Genomic DNA, 17,969 nt, shown 5'->3' with positions numbered 1-17,969 from the left:
ACGCTTCCAATCACACAGAGTGCAGAACAAAGAAGACAGTCAGAGAAAGACAGGCTCTTCTGAATCGCATTTTAATTTCCCATCACTTCCCCTGGAAACAAAATCTTTCAAAGAACATCAAATTACATTAATTGTGAAGTTGTTATTAGAAAAATATATTTAAAATCACTATAATTCTTTATACAATAACAATGCACAGCAAGTAAGGCCATTTTTGTTTGTGCACAACAATTAAAAAACGATAAGGCTTCAATAGAGTGCCTGCTTTTGTACAATCCTATCATTCCCACTTTTTCAAACATTTTCAGATTTGGCTATGACAATGGTGCTTTTAATAAGTTTTTATATGTTGTAAAGTTGTTGGGAACATTTCCACACCTGGTGGGATCTGTCAAAGCCAAGGAGAAGATGCTCTCTTGCTCTGTGATAAAGCAGCACAGTAATGATACTTTATGAAAGAGCAGAAGATGAGGCCAGAAGACCTCAATTACCCAGAGAGACAAGATGAGCTTAAACAGAAGCCCTCTGGAGCAGCGCACACAACACTGACCTGAGATCAGGTGCAATTGCAAATTAAAATAATCAAATACACAGTGCATAGTCTAAACTGCCAAATGTCCCTTAATTTGTTATTAGACATTGTTAGCATTTTCTCTATGAAGGGAATAGTTCACCTCAAAATCATCATTTCATTTCAAACCTGTATGACTTTTGAGGAAAAAAGGCATGGTGAAAGAGGCATGGTAGATAAAAAAGCTCTTAGTAGAAATATGGTGCACAAATCATATTAATTACTTTCATAGTGCTTCTTTAGTGCTTTTTTGGCGAGTTTGAGAGACATGGTCACATCAAAGTGCTGCAGGGATGACATATTCTTTGTAAGCCAACCTGGAATAGGTTTCCCCAGTGAAAAATAAATATACTAAAATGTATCTGAAATACATTTATTTCATGCTAAGTATACTACAAATACATTTACATATTATGTACTTAAAAAAAACCCTGCATTTGTACTTTTAACATTCTAAACTGGTATACTTAAAATCTGCTGAATTGGAAAAACTAATTTTGTGCTTAATGCACTTTAATTGTGCAGAAGTAGTGCTGAAGTCCAACTAATGAAATACTGAAGTATATTTTTATTGTGCTAAAGTGGAACTATTGTAAGTATACTTCAGGTACATTTTAAATATCTTGCATATAAAGACCGATATTATTCAAAGATCATACAATCCTCATCAATAGTGACATTAAAACACATTTTAGGCTTAATATTAAGACGTGCATTGTGTTCAAGTAGTACTGCAAATACAGTTGAATTATAATTTTATATCAGTAAGTCTTGAGCGATATGTCAGGAAATTTGTTACTAGATTTGAACTATGCTTAGTATGAAATAAATGTATTTGAAATATATTACTTTTTTACTAGGGTTACCTCAACAAAAATTCAATAAGGCTTTTGGATAACTGCAGAAAATATGAAACGGTACAGTACTGTATTTTGAGTTTGTGTAAACCACAGACGTAATTTCAACCATTTAACTAATAACCTATTGATTTCAGGATGAAGGAACTGGTACTACAAATGTAAAAACTTGTTGTATGTAAAGATGTGCAAGAAAATTCTACTTTAGTGTTCCACAGAAAAAGTGAAGTCATAAAGGTTTAAAACGACGAGGTAAAGGATGCCAGACCTTTTATTTTTAAGCGAAGTTTCCCTTTAGGTACTAATAGAAAGAACTGGAATCTATAGAAATTAACTTTCAAAATGATACAGCTTTTCTTTTTATAGGAAATGGTGCCACCTACAGTAAATTAAGAAACAGCGTTTGGTCATCAAGACATGATCCGATCTCCTGCGATATCTCTCTCAGCTCTACAGATTTGAACGTGTCAGCCAGGGAAACTCCTAGGAGATAAACACAAAGTCTCATATTATGATATGAACATTAAATTCAACAAAAGTTCTGTTTACACATGAATAAACTCCACTGAAGTCGATCTTGTTTATCTCGAAATGCTTTTGTAACATTAGAAAGTTTCCATTCATCGTTGGGGAAGCCCTTTGAGTGTCAGTGTGACATAGTCAGAGATTTTCAGTGCTCCAGGCCGCTATGACACTCAATCCTTCAATATGTCTGCATGTGGTTGCCAGGATACACCCAGCACAACAAAGAGGGTCACAACTTTCAATAATGGGGGTCTCATAACTTTCAAGAATAGAAAGGTCAGTTATGTTTAATGTGTGTGACAGGGATAAAAAAAAAAAAAAACGTTTGAGTGTTGAAATTTACGGTTAAATAGGCCTTGTGATGTTATAAACTTTAAACAGTCAAACATGTCAGAGGTCGAACACCACACCGCACTTTTTCCAATAACTTAAAATGTACATGTTTTTTCCCCTCTATGAGCCCCACATTCTCTTATATACGTAATACTATATGATCTATAAACACCTGATTTATCATGTGTGACCCTGGACCACAAAACCAGTCTTAAGTGTCAATTTTTTCGAAATAAGTAAGCTGTCCATTGATGTATAGTTTGTCAGGATCGGACAATATTTGGTCGAGATACAACTATTTGAAAATCTGCAATCTGAGGGTGCAAAAAAATCTAAATATTGAGAAAATCACCTTTAAAATTGTCCAAATGAAGTTCTTAGCAATGCATATTACTAATCCAAAAAGTTTTGATACATTTACGGTAAGAAATTTACTAAATATCTTCATGGAACATGATCTTTACTTAATATCCTAATGATTTTTGGAATAAAAGAAAAATGTATAATTTTGACCCATACAATGTATTGTTGGCTATTGCTACAAATATACCCCAGCGACTTAAGACTGGTTTTGTGGTCCAGGGTCACAAATATGATAGTGAACTAAAAACACATGCAAACGTTTTTTTGGATTTTATTTTTAGATTTTGTCTAAAGGTTTAATTAACAAATATTAGATTTATCTGACTATTATTGTGTATGACAGGCAGTGGCCCAAACGGAACAAAAATATACATTTTGGAGCAGTTGCTGATAATTAAATTGCCCCAAAATAAGTTGAAATTCTGAAAGCTTGTCAATCATTGAGGTCATTATAACAGTATAGCAGACTACTTATATAAAATAGATAAAAATATCAGTTTTCACTCTATATTTCCCAATAATTTGTCGTAGTAAGATGATATTTAAATGCTTAGTTTTATGATCAAAGGTCTGTGGTTTTTATTGTGGGGGCAAAATGGTAACACTTTAGTATAAGGACCAATTCTCACTATTAACTAGCTGCTTATTAGCATGCCTATTATTAACATATTGACTGTTTGTTAGTACTTATAAAGCACATATTCTGCATGACCATATTGTATATCTACCCATTACCTAAACTTAACAACTACCCTACTAACTACTAATAAGCAGCAAATTAGGAGTTTATTGAGGCAAAAGCCGTAGTTAATGGTTTGTTAATAAAGTGTGACCAGCAAAACATATAATGCAGTGCAATACAGTGATGATTAAGAGATGTACAGATAAACGTAAGACCTTCGTTCATCTTCAGACTATCCCTTTAAAAGCCTGATGCATCAGATTTGATACTACATTTTAACAATTTTTTTCTAAAAAAAATAAATAAATAAAATGTATGGATAATCAAGTAAACCTAAGTTCCTTGCTTCAGCCCAGTAAGTGATAAGTGTTCATCTTGAAATATTATCACAGTATACTGTAAAAGCTATTCTTATATTGACTTCATAAAAATCAGTAAAGATTTCACAGCAAATAGACACATGACCCACAACCTGAAGTTGAACTATAATGTAAGGCTGTGTGTGTGTGTGTGTGTGTGTGCGCGCTGTACCTGTTGTTTGCGGTCTGAGGCTGGGTCTATAAGTATGTTGAGGAGGCTGGGCATCTGTGTGTTGTTCAGACTTTCCTGTAGTGCACTGCGGAGTTCCTCCACTGTTCGGACCAGATACCCACGACCCCCAAACGCACTCATCACCTGCTCGTACCGTGCCTCTGGTAACAGTGTAACCGGAGGAGCACTAAGACAGACACACAGGTAAGACTTCTATACAAGATTTGATACTTGCTGGGTTCAATAGATATTAACCTTATTGACAGCAATTTTGTCCCAAGTTAAACCCAATCTTTCAACATGGAGCGATTTCAATCTTCATTCCATCTTAGTCCAAGATAAATCATAGATATGTCACACACATTTTACTAGGCTGCTTGCAACGCTTAAAATAAAATCTGTAACAAGAAATCTGTAATGAAAATCTGTTTTAGTCTCATGACAGAGTGGTTCTGTTGCGCTTATTATTTACATTTACTTGTATTCATTTAGCAGACGCTTTTATCCAAAGCGACTTACAATTGGGGAATACATCAAGCGATTCATCTTACAGATATTATAAAATAATATTGTGTTAAACTTGGATGAATCTGCAGTCTTAATATGCTGGTAGGAAAACTAATAATACCATCTAGTGTCAAAAAGGAGAAGTACATCTCGTCTGACCAGAAGCATAGATAAAACATATCTCGGAAATGAAAAATTAACAACTAGAAGAGGGATTAAAAGCAGAAGATGAGAAATTCCAGTAGCACTTTATTTTACAGTCCTGTTACTCATGTACATACTATGTACTTATAGTAATAACAATAACTAGGTAATAACCCCGAACCTACCCCTAAACCTAACCCTACCCTGTGTAGTTACCTCATATTACCAGAACTTTCTTAGGTATGTACACTTTAAGTACATGTAAGTTCACATACTGTAAAATAAAGTGCAACCGAAATTCCTGCCTGAGCTTTAACTAGGGATGCACAATATATCATAACCATATTAGTTATTGATTTTTAGTTTTTCTTCTTGACAATTTTTCATATTTCTGCTTTTAAACCTTTTAAAACGGAGATGTCCAAACCAGGGATTGTGGGACAAAGTTGAGCTCTGATGACCTTTGGTTTGGCCTGCCTTGCCACATCACATGAGGCAAGAAATAGACCCAGATTTAAATATTTTTGGCCCTAGCAGTAAAAAGTTTGTGCACCCAGAATGAACCCAGACCTTTCCTTTAATACTCTAGACTCACATGGTGGTCATGTCTCCCATCTTTTCCATCTCTTTCCATGTCTTTGGATCCACTCCACTGTAGATGCCATTGTTGTTGATTACTATGATGATGACTGGCAGTTTATACCTATTCAGAATTAGGAAAAATGAAAAAAAAAAAAAAAGTGCAGAGTGTTTATAGTGACAGAGGAAACAGAACCATTTTATTATGCTGCACACTGCATAAATGCCCTATAGGTGGAGCTATAGCTGGATGTTTCATTCACCTGCACATTGTCTCCACCTCCATGCCAGAGAAACCGAAGGCACTGTCTCCTTCTACACACACCACTCTCTGAGCACTCTTCTGCGTCTGCTCCAAAACTGCTGCTGCAATGGCAAATCCTGGACCCACCCCCATAGTGCCAAAAGTACCAGCATCTAACCTGTATATGACATTCAGGTTACTGCTCTGAACAACATCACACAGGTAGAACTTAACTTTAACTGAATTTTCTAGTTTTAGTACGTGAACTATGGTACTGTACATTCTTTAAAAAAATCTTACAGAAAACAATATGTTGTATGGCTAAAATGAAACGCGAGTTTTCTCTTGCTATTCCTGTGATCCAAACATAAACGTTGATTGCTCATAATCTAAACATAAGTTGTTTTTGTGATCTAAACAACAAAAGTTGTTTTTTGTGATCAAAACATAACAAAAGTTGTTTTTTGTGATCAAAACATAAGTGTTTTTCTTGCGATCTAACATAACATTTGTTTTCTCGTAATCTAAACATAAGTTGTTTTTTGCAATCTAAACATAACAAAAGTTGTTTTTTTGTGATCACAACATAGTAGTGTTTTTCTTGGGTTCTAAACCTAACGATTTGTTTTTTTTCTCATGATCTAAACATAACAAAAGTGTTTTTCTTGTGATCTAAACAGAACAAAAGAGGTTTTCTTGTGGAGTACATACAACCAAAGCTGTTTTCTCTTAATATAAACGTAATTTATCCTTGTAACCACAACATAAATAATAGTTTTCTCATGATTTTCTCTCAGCATAAAAACTGTCGCTCTTCATTTCACTCATCAGCCCCAAACAGTTTCTGTATTTGAAATGTCACATCAGAGAGGCCTTAAAATTTGCCATTGTCATGACAATCAGCACACATCGTTTTTTGTCTGTTGTATGTTTATAAATAATATAAAAACAATTTAATTCAAGAAGAATAATTCATGTTCCATTTGGAAACAATTCAAGGTCTGGATCTGGACCACTAATTAGTGTTCTTTGATTATAAGGATAAAGTCCGTAGTAATTCAAATACAGGGAGCATCGTCTCTTGTGGGGGAGGAAAATGTCTCTCACCTGTGTCGTGGGAGGTAATTGAGCAGCATGGTGCGGCCAATGTCCATAGTGTTCGCTCCCTCACTCACTATGATGCAGTCTTTGGGCAGGAGCTCAGAAATGTGGTGGAACGCTGTGTAGTAGTTCATGGGCAGAGTGGACTGGAGAGCAAGACTCTGTGGGAAACAATAATAATGGTTCACTTAGTACCATAAACAAACACACAGTTTACATGCTGACATGAAAAAAAAACAACAATGCTATTTCATTATATCAAGTAGTTCATTACATGCTAATGACACACAAGCTCACCTTTGATATCTGAGCATTGGCAGTCATTTTCTCCTTCAGTGTTGACCACCATTGTGAATCAGAAGGAAATCTCCAGGATCTTACGGTTTCCATCAGCTTCAAACAGTGTAGAAAAAGAGATATAAAGGGTCATTTCATGTAAAACATGATTTTCCATAACTTTTACACTATTTATTGATATTAATCTGTAAAAATCAGCACATTAAAGGGATAGTTCACCCAAGAATGAAAATTCTAATCACCCCTACTTTGTATCAAAACTTTATGAAACCCTTTCAGATATTTTGAAGAATGCTGGTAACCAACCAGCTGATGGTAGCCATTGACTTCTAGGGTAGGGATGTAACGATGCACCCCGAGCCAGTTGAAAATCGATACAGATATTTAACGATTCGCAATGAGTTGTTAAACGAATCGCGATACAATTGGTGGTAGGTGTTTATATGAATGCATCTCTGAGGGGAACTGACTGTCTTTAGAAAAGTTAAGATGGTATTTTCTTTTCATCTCGCCTCCGTATAATCAAAGTCTATAGAATACCCAAGACGTGTCACTCCTATAGTTTTGAAGGGGGAAAAATGCAACGCTCAATATGGCCGCTCTATCGAACGAAGCCCTGCCTTCTGAGCCAAAGAGCCAATCGGTAAAGTCAGCGCCATTAGAAGTCCCGGTTTCTATAGAAACAGTCGGCATCCTGAGACGTGCGCTTAGGACTGCGCATGCGCACTGGTTGGTCTAGCCTGAGAAATAAGCTTTTTTAAACGTGATTTGAGCAAAATAAACAACATTTATGATACAGTTGTTGTTAGACTTCATTGGTGATTTCAAATATGAAATTTAATCGTAAGCTTGGCAACCAGTTTTGGAGAATTTCATGTATAATTTGGTATAATGCAGTATAATAAAATAGTGTTCATAAGTGCATCTCTGCTTTGTTTACAGCGGCAGCCAAGGAAACGGTCTATCGCTGCTGTTCCATAAGCGCCACCTGCTGTCAGAGAGTGAATTTGCGTTCTTATTCATCCCTTCTGCTGTTTTTGTTTCATGCAGATGTTTTATGTAGTATAGTTTCACAAAACTAAAGTCAGACCATTCTGGTTTTGCATCATATTTCGAAATTATACAATCTAAATTAGATAAAAACTGCTCATGCTGCATGTATACAGCATCTTTGTTTGGATCATGATTTAAAGTGGTTGCCACTAATTTTAAATGGAAAGAGCACAGGCAAAGCCTTAATAAATGATACATTTTGACATTATAAGAGCAACTAAAAGGCTACAAAACATACTGGATTTCAATGGGACATTAGGAGTCTCTCACAGACCCCATGAAACATACAGAATGTCATGATGTAGAAAAAGTGTGTAAAACAAAAAACATTGCATTTTATGTAAGACGACTGAGGTTATACTGTAGTTTACCTGTCTGGCCACAGCTCCTATGTCTCCAAGTAGAGCAGATGCAGCTCTCACATTATTACTCAACTCTTCAGCACACAGATCCACCTGAACAAATTTACACAAGAGTCCACACTGAAGGTGAACTGAAGATCATTTATGGCAAGTCTTTATGGCAAAGTTTCAGAAACATGCTGAGTGTCCAGGGTGTAACTAACCTGAATGATCTTCACATGGGGACTGAATCTGGGTGGAAAACCAAAGTGCAGGATCCAGTTGAGTCTGGCACCCAGCAACACTATAACATCAGCCTGCAATAAAGCTCTAGAAAAGAGAGAGACGGGCATCACACCAGTCCATCAAAAGGAGATTTTGGAACGATCATTTTGATACATATGCATACCTGGACCTGGCTGCAGCAACACAGTTAGGATGGTCATCCGGCAGTACTCCTTTCCCCATAGGTGTGGGGAGGAAAGGGATCCCAGTCACCTCCACCAGCTCCCTGACCTCCTCCTCTGCCCTGGCATACGCCGCACCTGCAGCAGATCACAGTTTAACATTGCTTTGATCAGTTTCAGCTGTGAAGATGCCATCTCTCTTGGTCATTCAGTTCTATTCTGTTCACCTTTGCCGATGATGATCAGAGGCCTCTGAGCCGCTTTGAGCAGCCTGACAGCCTGTGTGATCTCCCTGCTGTCAGCCTGACTCACAGGAGGAGCAGGACAACAGGAAACAAACCTAGAGGAATATGAAGAAACATGCAATGCCAACAGAAAACAATGATCATAAGTGATCACATCATAAAATACAGTTGGTTAGGAAGCTCCACATTACTACGATTAGTGTTTAACTGAACATAAAGCTCACCTGACATTGACCCGGTCTATTTTGGCGTTCACCATGTCTCCAGCTATGTCTATGTAGGACGCTCCTGGACGGCCATAAATGCTGCTCCTTACAGCCTAACAAAAACACAAACATTCTAACTTAAATATAAGGACAAAAAAATAAAAAATAAAATCTAATTTAACTATTAACAAAAACTTTAATAGTATTTTAATGTTACTTAAATTACATTGCATAGGACATAGTATATTTGGCCAACATTTGAAAAACATCCTTTTTTAAGGCTTCATTAAATTTGTCAAACAAATCAGTGTTATTTCAGTATTATTTATTTACTATATTATTATTATATTTTGAATTAGCTTCCATTTTTACATTTCCAGTTTTAATTTAAATCATAATTTAAGTTTTAGTATTTTTCTTTTTATTAGTTTTATTTAATCTTATTACTATATAACTATATATATATATATAACTATTTCTATTTAGATTTAATTTTTTATTTAATTATTTTTTCATTTAAGCTTTTCATCTAATACTTATATATTTTATTTATCTTCATTTATTTTATTTAATATTTATACTTTATTTTATTCATAGCTTTATTTCAATATTGAATATGTTTTTTCAGTTAACAAAAACAACAGTAAAAAAAATTGTGTCTGAACATAACTAACATATCAGAGAGCTCGGCTTTACTTAACATGACAGTAAGGCCAAACAGCTACATTTGTACATCTCTTTAAATAAGATGAGTCCCCTATATTTCTTCCTGTAAGAGAAAAATTGACATTCTAAATTTCTAAAAATGCTAAAAATGTACATTTTAAATATCTGTTAAAAGTTTAGCATTTTTTGTCAACTGACAGACATGACCTATGAACCACAAAACTTAAATTTTGATTAAATATTTACTTTTTCAACTACGGCTGGTATCATCTCAAGGCTGCTTGGTCGAGCAGAAAACTTGCTATACAGACGACAAGCTTCAACCTGGTGAGGAACAAGAAAGACGAATAAGATGAACAAGAGGTGAGAAACAAGAAAGCATTTAAGAGACACAAGAAAAATAAATACAGATTACTGTTGGTGTTTTCTTTCCTTGAATTACTGAAAATACATTTTTGAGTCTGAATTTTGAATCTGAACATTTTTGAATTTGTTGCTTAAGGGATCAATTTCGTATCAATACCGCAATAACAAACTGTTTCTATATCAAAGCCAAACATTTCCTATCAACCCTACCTGAGGGAACTCCTGAAACGCTCCTGCGGTTTCTTGGTTCCTATCAGATGAGCCGCCAATGACAATGACAGGCCTGTGAATTCAAACAAGAGAAGAAAAGTACAAAAACTGCCCATCAGTTCGCTTTAATCTGAAGTGAATTGAGCAGTGTAGAGCTACCAGCAGTTCATGTTAGCATTGGCCATTCCTCCAAGCGCATGAATCAGCCCAGGTCCAGACACAACCAGGCACACAGCTGGCCTGGAAAATTAAATGTAACTTTGTCACTAAAAGAGCACAAAAAAGTACCGTAATACTAAGAAACAAACTGACATATTCATACCGTCCTGTCAAATACCCAATAGCAGATGCTGCATAGCAGGCCTATTAGGTGAAAGAAGATGCATTGAAAACAAAACTTCAGTGTAATGAAACAGGAATATATTTTAAATAAAAGTGAAAAGTGAGACTGTCTTACTGCTTGTTCATTGCGCATGCCAACATACTTGATGCCCGCTGCTTGGGCAGCCATGGCCACTTCGATGATAGGCACGCCAACAATGCCAAACATGTACTCCACATTCTGCACATGGAGTTAAATAGAATTAAAGACATACCTAATAGAGATTAATATGTTGAATATTAATTTATTAAAAGTCTTTTCTTACGGTGGCCGAGAGAGCTCAATGCGCTGCAACTTCAGAAAACACATGCAAATAGAAAAAGCACCAGCAAATCAAGAAAACATCCTCATCAGTTTGACAGCAGGTGCTTTCAAGAATTTTATTTGCAGTGCGTCTCTTTATTTGGTTGTGTTGTGAGCATTTTCAGCACGTGTGTTGTAAAATTGACAAAGTTGTTTTCTTAATTTGCAGGTGTTCTTTCTATTTGCAGCGTGTTGAGCTCTCTCGGCCACCGTATTTTCTGGTAATCTAAGGCACAATAAAAGAAGCAGTACATACATAGGCCAGGGGGTTTCAAACTGGAGTCTGGGAACCCCCAGAAAAAAAAGAGAGTGCTAGATGGTCCATGTGAATTTTTAGAGAAAATAGTGTAAAATAAAAATCAATAAATATATATATTTTTTTTTTTTTTTTTTTTTTTTTAAAGAGTAAAAATAAATAAATAATAAAATAAGATTAGCCAAATAAAATTGATGAAAGTAAAGATGTTGATTAAAATACATAAAAGTATTTATTCTCATATATATATACACACACACACACACACACACACACACACACACACACATATATATATATATATATATATATATATATATATATATAAATATAAGAGAACAAATTAATAAATGCATTAAAATAATATATAAATTAATATAATGATTACAACATAAAAATAATCAATTTGATTTAAATAAACTGACAAAAAAAATTGATTTAAATTAATAACACATCTAACAGCACAATACTACAGTAAATAAAACATGTAATGATGTAAAAGAAACAAAATATTTTCCAAATAATAATTTACACATAGTGTAATAGTAATATTCATTTGTCACAGTATTATGCATGAAGATGATCACATTTAGGGGTCCTGAAAGTATCTGAAAGATTGAAAACCCCTGGTTTAGGTTACATATTTAGTCAAGGTGTTACATGCTTTTTTAATCTAATCATATCATGAAATCCAGAAAATTACACACACACACAAAATTATACTCATTCTTTTTTTTTGACAGCTCTAGTGCGCATGCGCAGCACCTTTGCCACACTGTCCAAGTTCAATAGGGCAGCAGGCGATGTTGCAAAGAATGTAATAATAAGAGGACTGTATATACACGTTTATTCTTGACTAAGTGACTAATTGCTAGAGGACAAATGTTTTTGATAAAAACTCCCTTTGCAAGACTATTTCAAAATATGCAGGAGAAACTTTGAGAACCCAGAAAAGAAGCAAACGACAACACAACACAACACAAACCTGAGATTTGAGCGCCTCAGCGATCAGCTGAGCTCCAGTCACTTCATCCATAATCACCTTCACAACACATTCATTTCACTCAGAAACACATATCAAACTGCTCTTCTAACCTCCTGCTGCTCTTCTTCTATGGTTCGTGTGCAGTTAAAAAGAAATGAAGGCTGTCTCCACCTACTGGATAACTTGATGTGCTGTTAATTTTGTCGCACTCCCATGATGCAGGTCCACTCTGTCTCTCATTCACTCATTCATTCATTCATTCATTCATGTATATATGTGTTTTTATTTATTTAACGATTAGTTGCCATTTACAGTTGCTTATAATTAAGTACTGTCTGCTATTGGTATTGATTTTGTAATTAATATTATTAATATTACATTTATTTTTAATTAACATGTCACATGGACAATGTGACACTAACTATTGATTCTTTGCTTATTGTAAAAGTAAAAATAAAAAAAAAAAAAAAAAAATGTTTATCAGCATTCAACATTTGCTAGAAACTCATACATTTAGATCATAAACCCATTACTCTGCAGGTTTGATAAAAAGGAAAGAAAAAAAACACATGATTATAATCTCCCATTTAGTGTTTCTCTTCATTGGTATTTACTTTAGCTTTCTGTAAAATTTTCTCATCGATATGAAATGTCGGTCAAACAACGTCAATTTATTCCTGTATTAGAAACTTTGGAGTGTTTCTAGAGATCGTGTTCATTACTTTCATTTTAAACTAACTTCTTTTAATATTTATACAGAAATCATCAGCATTTAATAAATATAAATATATATTTTTCAATCATTTATTTTAAGACCTTAAAAAAGGGACCCTATATTACAAGCTTTCTGTAAATGTCTGCTTTTTTGATGGGTTTTGTTTTATTAAGGATGGAATGTAAGTAGAAAAGAGCAGACTTTAAATATTTGACCAGACGTAATTCGCAAAGAACTGTTCATCTCATATTCATTCCACTGTTTCCATTCTTATTTATTTAGTAAACAAATAAACAACTACAAAGATTTCAACTTTTCAAAGGAATTATACTTTTGAAATAACCAATAACCAATATTACTTATGTATATAAACACAATATCTATGACATGTTTCGCTTTTATCAACTAGTTTTTAACTTTGTAAAACATTTATAACAGAAAACAGAAATATATCAAGAAAAACAGAAATTTGTCAAGTGTTACTATACTACACATCATTACAAACATAATGACTTGAACATTTCTCAAGCTATTAGATGTAATACCCGATTTACATGTTAGACACTGTCAAACCAAAAATGAAATCTTCAACTAAACATCATAAATGTCATTGTGAAGAAAGAGGTCATACTTGTCATAACCAGTATTTTCTACATTGCTGTTTTTGTTCTCCTTCACATTCATTTTCCTGTTCATCGCTTGAGCGTCACTCTCTCTGCCTTCGAGATAGGACTGCAGGATCCGGAAAAACTGTCAAAATATTGGACAGATAAATGACAACATGAATTTAAAATGCAGTGTGTTATTGAAATATTTGCATTATACGAACAAAAGAATAAACAAAGCTTACAAATACACAGTGTCTGACTAAATAATACAATTCTAGGTTATAATTTTGAATTCTGGTTATAAAAAGTCTTAAGCAAATGTAATCTTAGTCTTCATCCTTTTGTGTCAAATTGGGACTTTTATCGCAAAAAAAACAAACAAACAAACAAAAATAATTTTTTGAGGCTCCAACATTTTTAGGCAAGGGTGTATATAGTAAAAAAAAAAAACTGAACAAAAAGATATCATTGTACTTCTTTAGTTGATTGATTACATAACGAATTTCAAGCATTTTTTGTATTACACATTTACTGAAGTGTTATGTTTTGGCATTATCTAATTAAATGTACTCTAATTTGCTAATTAATCTAAGCACAGGATAAAGCCAGGTTCAATTTTTTTTTTTTTTTTGGACATATTAGAGCTAAATGTTTTTATAAAGGGTATTTTGCATATTTCTGTTTATCACTCCATAAATCAGAAAATATTTTTTTTCCATGTGTCTAAGAATAAACTGTTGTATAAACTCAAATGAACAAACCACTGTATAAAAATCTTCCAATTATAGATAGGAATAAAACTGTAAAGTTTGGTTTAAGTACTACTGAAGTGGAGATTTATGGCTCAGTGTAGGAGAAAAAAAAAAAATCATTTTGAGAAAACGGCCTTTAACGATACATATTTTAATTTAAATCCACAGATGCAAAAAGATAAAGTGCAATAAAATAAACACCTTAATAAATAGTATTCTGGATGTTTTCTTTCCAATAGTCTGAAACAACACATTAAGATAAAAAAAAAAGAAAAGCTAAATAGCTAGTGGAGGGGATGGGGGAAATCCTAATATAAAACATAACTCCTGATATAAATCAAATATAACTATTTTTAATAAAAATCATCAAGAAGGATCAATTGCTGTCTGACTCACCAGGGTCCTGCTCTGAGGGTTACTCAGAGACTTCCACTCTTCATTTGAGAGGTCCGATTCAACCGAGACCATCAGCAGTGTCATCAGAGCCAATACTGTCAACCTGGATGCGAAACACAAACACAGAGACATTACAGAGTCTTCCTCAGACCACCACAACATCTTCACCTGACTGCAAGAACTCACATGTTTGCAGTGGCTGTGATTGCTGGGTCAGTTTGCAGTTGGGTTGCCACGGTTTCCCAAAAGCTTTCTGCCCCTGCTTTTATACACAGCATAAGAGGCATGCCACACATGAACAATTTGCACCTTCTGGCAAATTGGCATTTTCTTTTTTCTCAAAGAAAATCTGGACGGACACTGAGTGCCATAATTGATATAATTAACCTTATTGCGTCATCATGGCTCCCTTAGAGACATATAACTCAGAATAGCCTCTTATAATGATGGTGATATTTATGGCTTAACCTTTAAAGGGGCATGATGAATGTAAAAGACTACCGGACATACAGGAAACTAAATTATAGGAAATATTTTAATGAATATGGTCAATGACGAATGTTGACAACCAATTATTATTTTGCATTAACAACCAGTAGTGTGAAAGCTCAAAGGGAGCATTTTTTATTTTATTTTTAAAAAAATTGCATATCAGAACAATAATAAAAAATACAGCGTGAGCACAACTGCTTCTGAACTTAGTTCTGAGACATTTTATACTTTTTTTTTTTTTCAAATTCGGCCGCCGTTACCTATTGCTAAATAAAATATCTGTGTGTTCTGCTTGTCTATGGGTCTTTAATTTAGCACAGGTGTCTCCAACTTTTTAAAAATGAAAGTGGCTGAGAGCTACCCATGTTATACAATACTTAAATCTCTTTATATGTAATGTATCAGTCCAAATACATGGTATAACATGGTATAACCTCTATATGTTAAAATGTGCTGGAAAAGTCAAAAAGTACTGATACACACACTGAAATCATTTCAGAAACAAAAGTAGCAGCACTATGCACTTTTTGTTTGCACAAACATTGAAATAAAAGCATTAAAAAAAAAAAAAAGGAGAGAAACCCACTGATCTAGGCTATACATAACTCTATTATAGATCAGTGGATACAACTTTTTTTCTCATTATTTAATGAGTTCATTCTCAACATTTTATTTCAACTTTTTTCATTTCCTTGAACTCTGGCCCAGAGAAACAACTGATTTTTATTCAGGGTTAATCAATATTACTTAAATCTTGACTGAAGAATTATAATTACTTTCAGAGTCTGAATGTTACTGGTTTATTCCAAACAGAGTATCATGCTCCATAAATGTATTGAAACTATAACGCTTTAATTTCACACTTGTTTAGCAGCGAATGGTTGCAAGAGAACAGCTCTCCGTGAAAGTACATATAAACTGAGATGAACTGAACTCTTCTGCACTCTGTCCAACCAGAAAACAAAAAGACAGCATGTGTTGAACCTTCATGAACCCTTAGAAATTACAGACAATTTTAGAACACATTAAAATGTCATTACAAATACTGGTAGAAGAAATTAAGAAACCATTGGTAAGTTGTAACTAGTAAAAAAAATATACTATATGATTATATATAATTCTAATAAAAATATATATCGCTTATCTTTTTTTGAATGACAAAAAACAAAAAAAAAAAAATGCAACAAAGGTTCACTATGTGGTGTTTATACACAAGGTTCCTCATTCTGTTTCTATTATTTTAAAATATATATTATGTTTTATGAATATTACATTTACAAAGAACAATTATAGGCTTTTAAAGTTGAGCTAGAAGTCTGAATTAACATATGAACTAATATATATGACAATTCTGTGATATTTCCAGGTTCCAGATTTTCCATGACTTGTACATGATTTTGTTAAATGTCTGACAATTGTAGAACACATTGAAAGACCATTACCAAAACTGGTAAGAGAAATTTATTATTATTATTATTTGTTTAAATATTAAGACTTATAATTGCTCTTAATATTCATGCAAATAATATATATTTATAATACATAATATTACATAATACAATATTCATGTGAATATATTTATAATTGCTTTTTTCTTCACTACTGAAATTTAAGATAGGTCTGGAAGTAACAATTCCATACTATTTCCAGGTTTTCCTTGACCTGTAAAAGGTTTTCTTAAAGCTGCAGTCTAAGGTTGGGTATTGTTTGAATTTTATCAATTCCAATTCTGCTTATCGATTCCGATTCTTATCGATTCCCATTTTCAATTTCATTGTGGTTAAAATAAACATTTAGAAATCAAACATATTTGTCTCTTTTTGCAAAACATTTAATTGCTGCTAAATACCATCAACAAAAATCAGCTGACTCGATTAAGAGCTGTTTGTGTGCAAAATAGAGCTTCACAATACTGGATAAATTGAGACTTGTTTTTTTTTGTTTAAATGGAGGTTTTGATTCTTTCACAATTCTGAAGAAAAAATTAACTAAACTTAATTTTAATTTAAACTAAACAAAATCTCCTGGAATTTATGAATGGAATGATTCAATGACTCACTCAAGATTTACTTTTCATTACTGGATGAATCAGTGGTTTTGAATGATTTTCTTGAAGGAATGATTCAAAGACAAATACATTTTTAATAGCCCCTTTTCGTTACCAAAAAAAATAAAAAAAAATAAAAAACGCACACAGGAATTGATAGGCGGAACTGAAACTTTAATTTTAGAACTATCTGATTCTGGAACTGATTTTCAATTCCCAATCCTACTGCAGTCCGTAACTTTTGGTGCTCTAGCGGTTATTAAACAGAACTGCATGCGTCTTGCTGAAGAACATTGTAGCCGGAGCTACTTCTCTCTGTTTATGTCTATGAGGAATCACGCAGGTGCAGCGCTACTCCGCAGCGGTACCTACCAGAACCAATCTAAAATAGCCCATAAAAACTAGTGCTGACAAACGATTAATCGCACCCAAAATAAAAGTTTTGGTCACACTTTATATTAGGTGGCCTTAACTACTACGTACTTATTTTTTGATGTAAGTACAATGTACTTATTGTGTTCATATTGTATTGCAAAACACTTTTGCTGCTATTGAGGTGGGATACGGGTGAGGTTAGGGACAGGTTTGGTGGTATGGGTAGGTTTAAGGGTGGGTTAAGGTGTAAGTGAATGGGTCAACAGTGTAATTTTAAATGTAATTACAGAAATTAATTACAGATGTAATTACATAAAGGTATTATTAACAATATAAGTACAATGTAAGAACATATGTAGACAATAAGTGCATTGTACCAAATGATTCATTTAAATGCAAGTACATAGTAGCTAAGACCACCTAATATAAA

The 17,969-nt window shown here is 33.7% G+C and overlaps 2 protein-coding genes across 2 annotated transcripts; both read right to left on the bottom strand.

Annotated features, from left to right (window-relative positions):
• Positions 1-55: 55 nt before the first annotated feature.
• On the bottom strand, positions 56-12,293 carry hacl1 (2-hydroxyacyl-CoA lyase 1). Its single transcript, XM_058746720.1, has 17 exons — positions 12,155-12,293; positions 10,686-10,790; positions 10,551-10,591; positions 10,388-10,468; positions 10,229-10,301; positions 9,899-9,976; positions 9,005-9,099; positions 8,763-8,875; positions 8,538-8,673; positions 8,353-8,458; positions 8,159-8,242; positions 6,735-6,830; positions 6,444-6,598; positions 5,356-5,514; positions 5,109-5,216; positions 3,863-4,049; positions 56-1,911 (listed from the first exon to the last, which is right to left on the bottom strand). The coding sequence occupies exons 1-17, from the start codon at positions 12,203-12,205 to the stop codon at positions 1,879-1,881; spliced, it is 1,701 nt and encodes a 566-aa protein (XP_058602703.1). The 5' UTR covers positions 12,206-12,293; the 3' UTR covers positions 56-1,878.
• Positions 12,294-13,398: 1,105 nt separating this feature from the next.
• On the bottom strand, positions 13,399-14,787 carry LOC131522459 (uncharacterized protein C2orf66). Its single transcript, XM_058747966.1, has 2 exons — positions 14,626-14,787; positions 13,399-13,619 (listed from the first exon to the last, which is right to left on the bottom strand). Exons 1-2 carry the CDS (start codon positions 14,785-14,787, stop codon positions 13,461-13,463), a joined length of 321 nt encoding a protein of 106 aa, XP_058603949.1. The 3' UTR covers positions 13,399-13,460.
• Between the last annotated feature and the right edge of the window lie 3,182 nt (positions 14,788-17,969).

The sequence above is a fragment of the Onychostoma macrolepis genome, chromosome 16 (genome assembly GCF_012432095.1).
Source record: "Onychostoma macrolepis isolate SWU-2019 chromosome 16, ASM1243209v1, whole genome shotgun sequence".
Classification (NCBI taxonomy): Eukaryota; Metazoa; Chordata; class Actinopteri; order Cypriniformes; family Cyprinidae; genus Onychostoma; species Onychostoma macrolepis.
The sequence above is the reverse complement of the archived record's forward strand: the minus strand, read 5'-3'. Positions and strand labels throughout refer to the sequence as shown.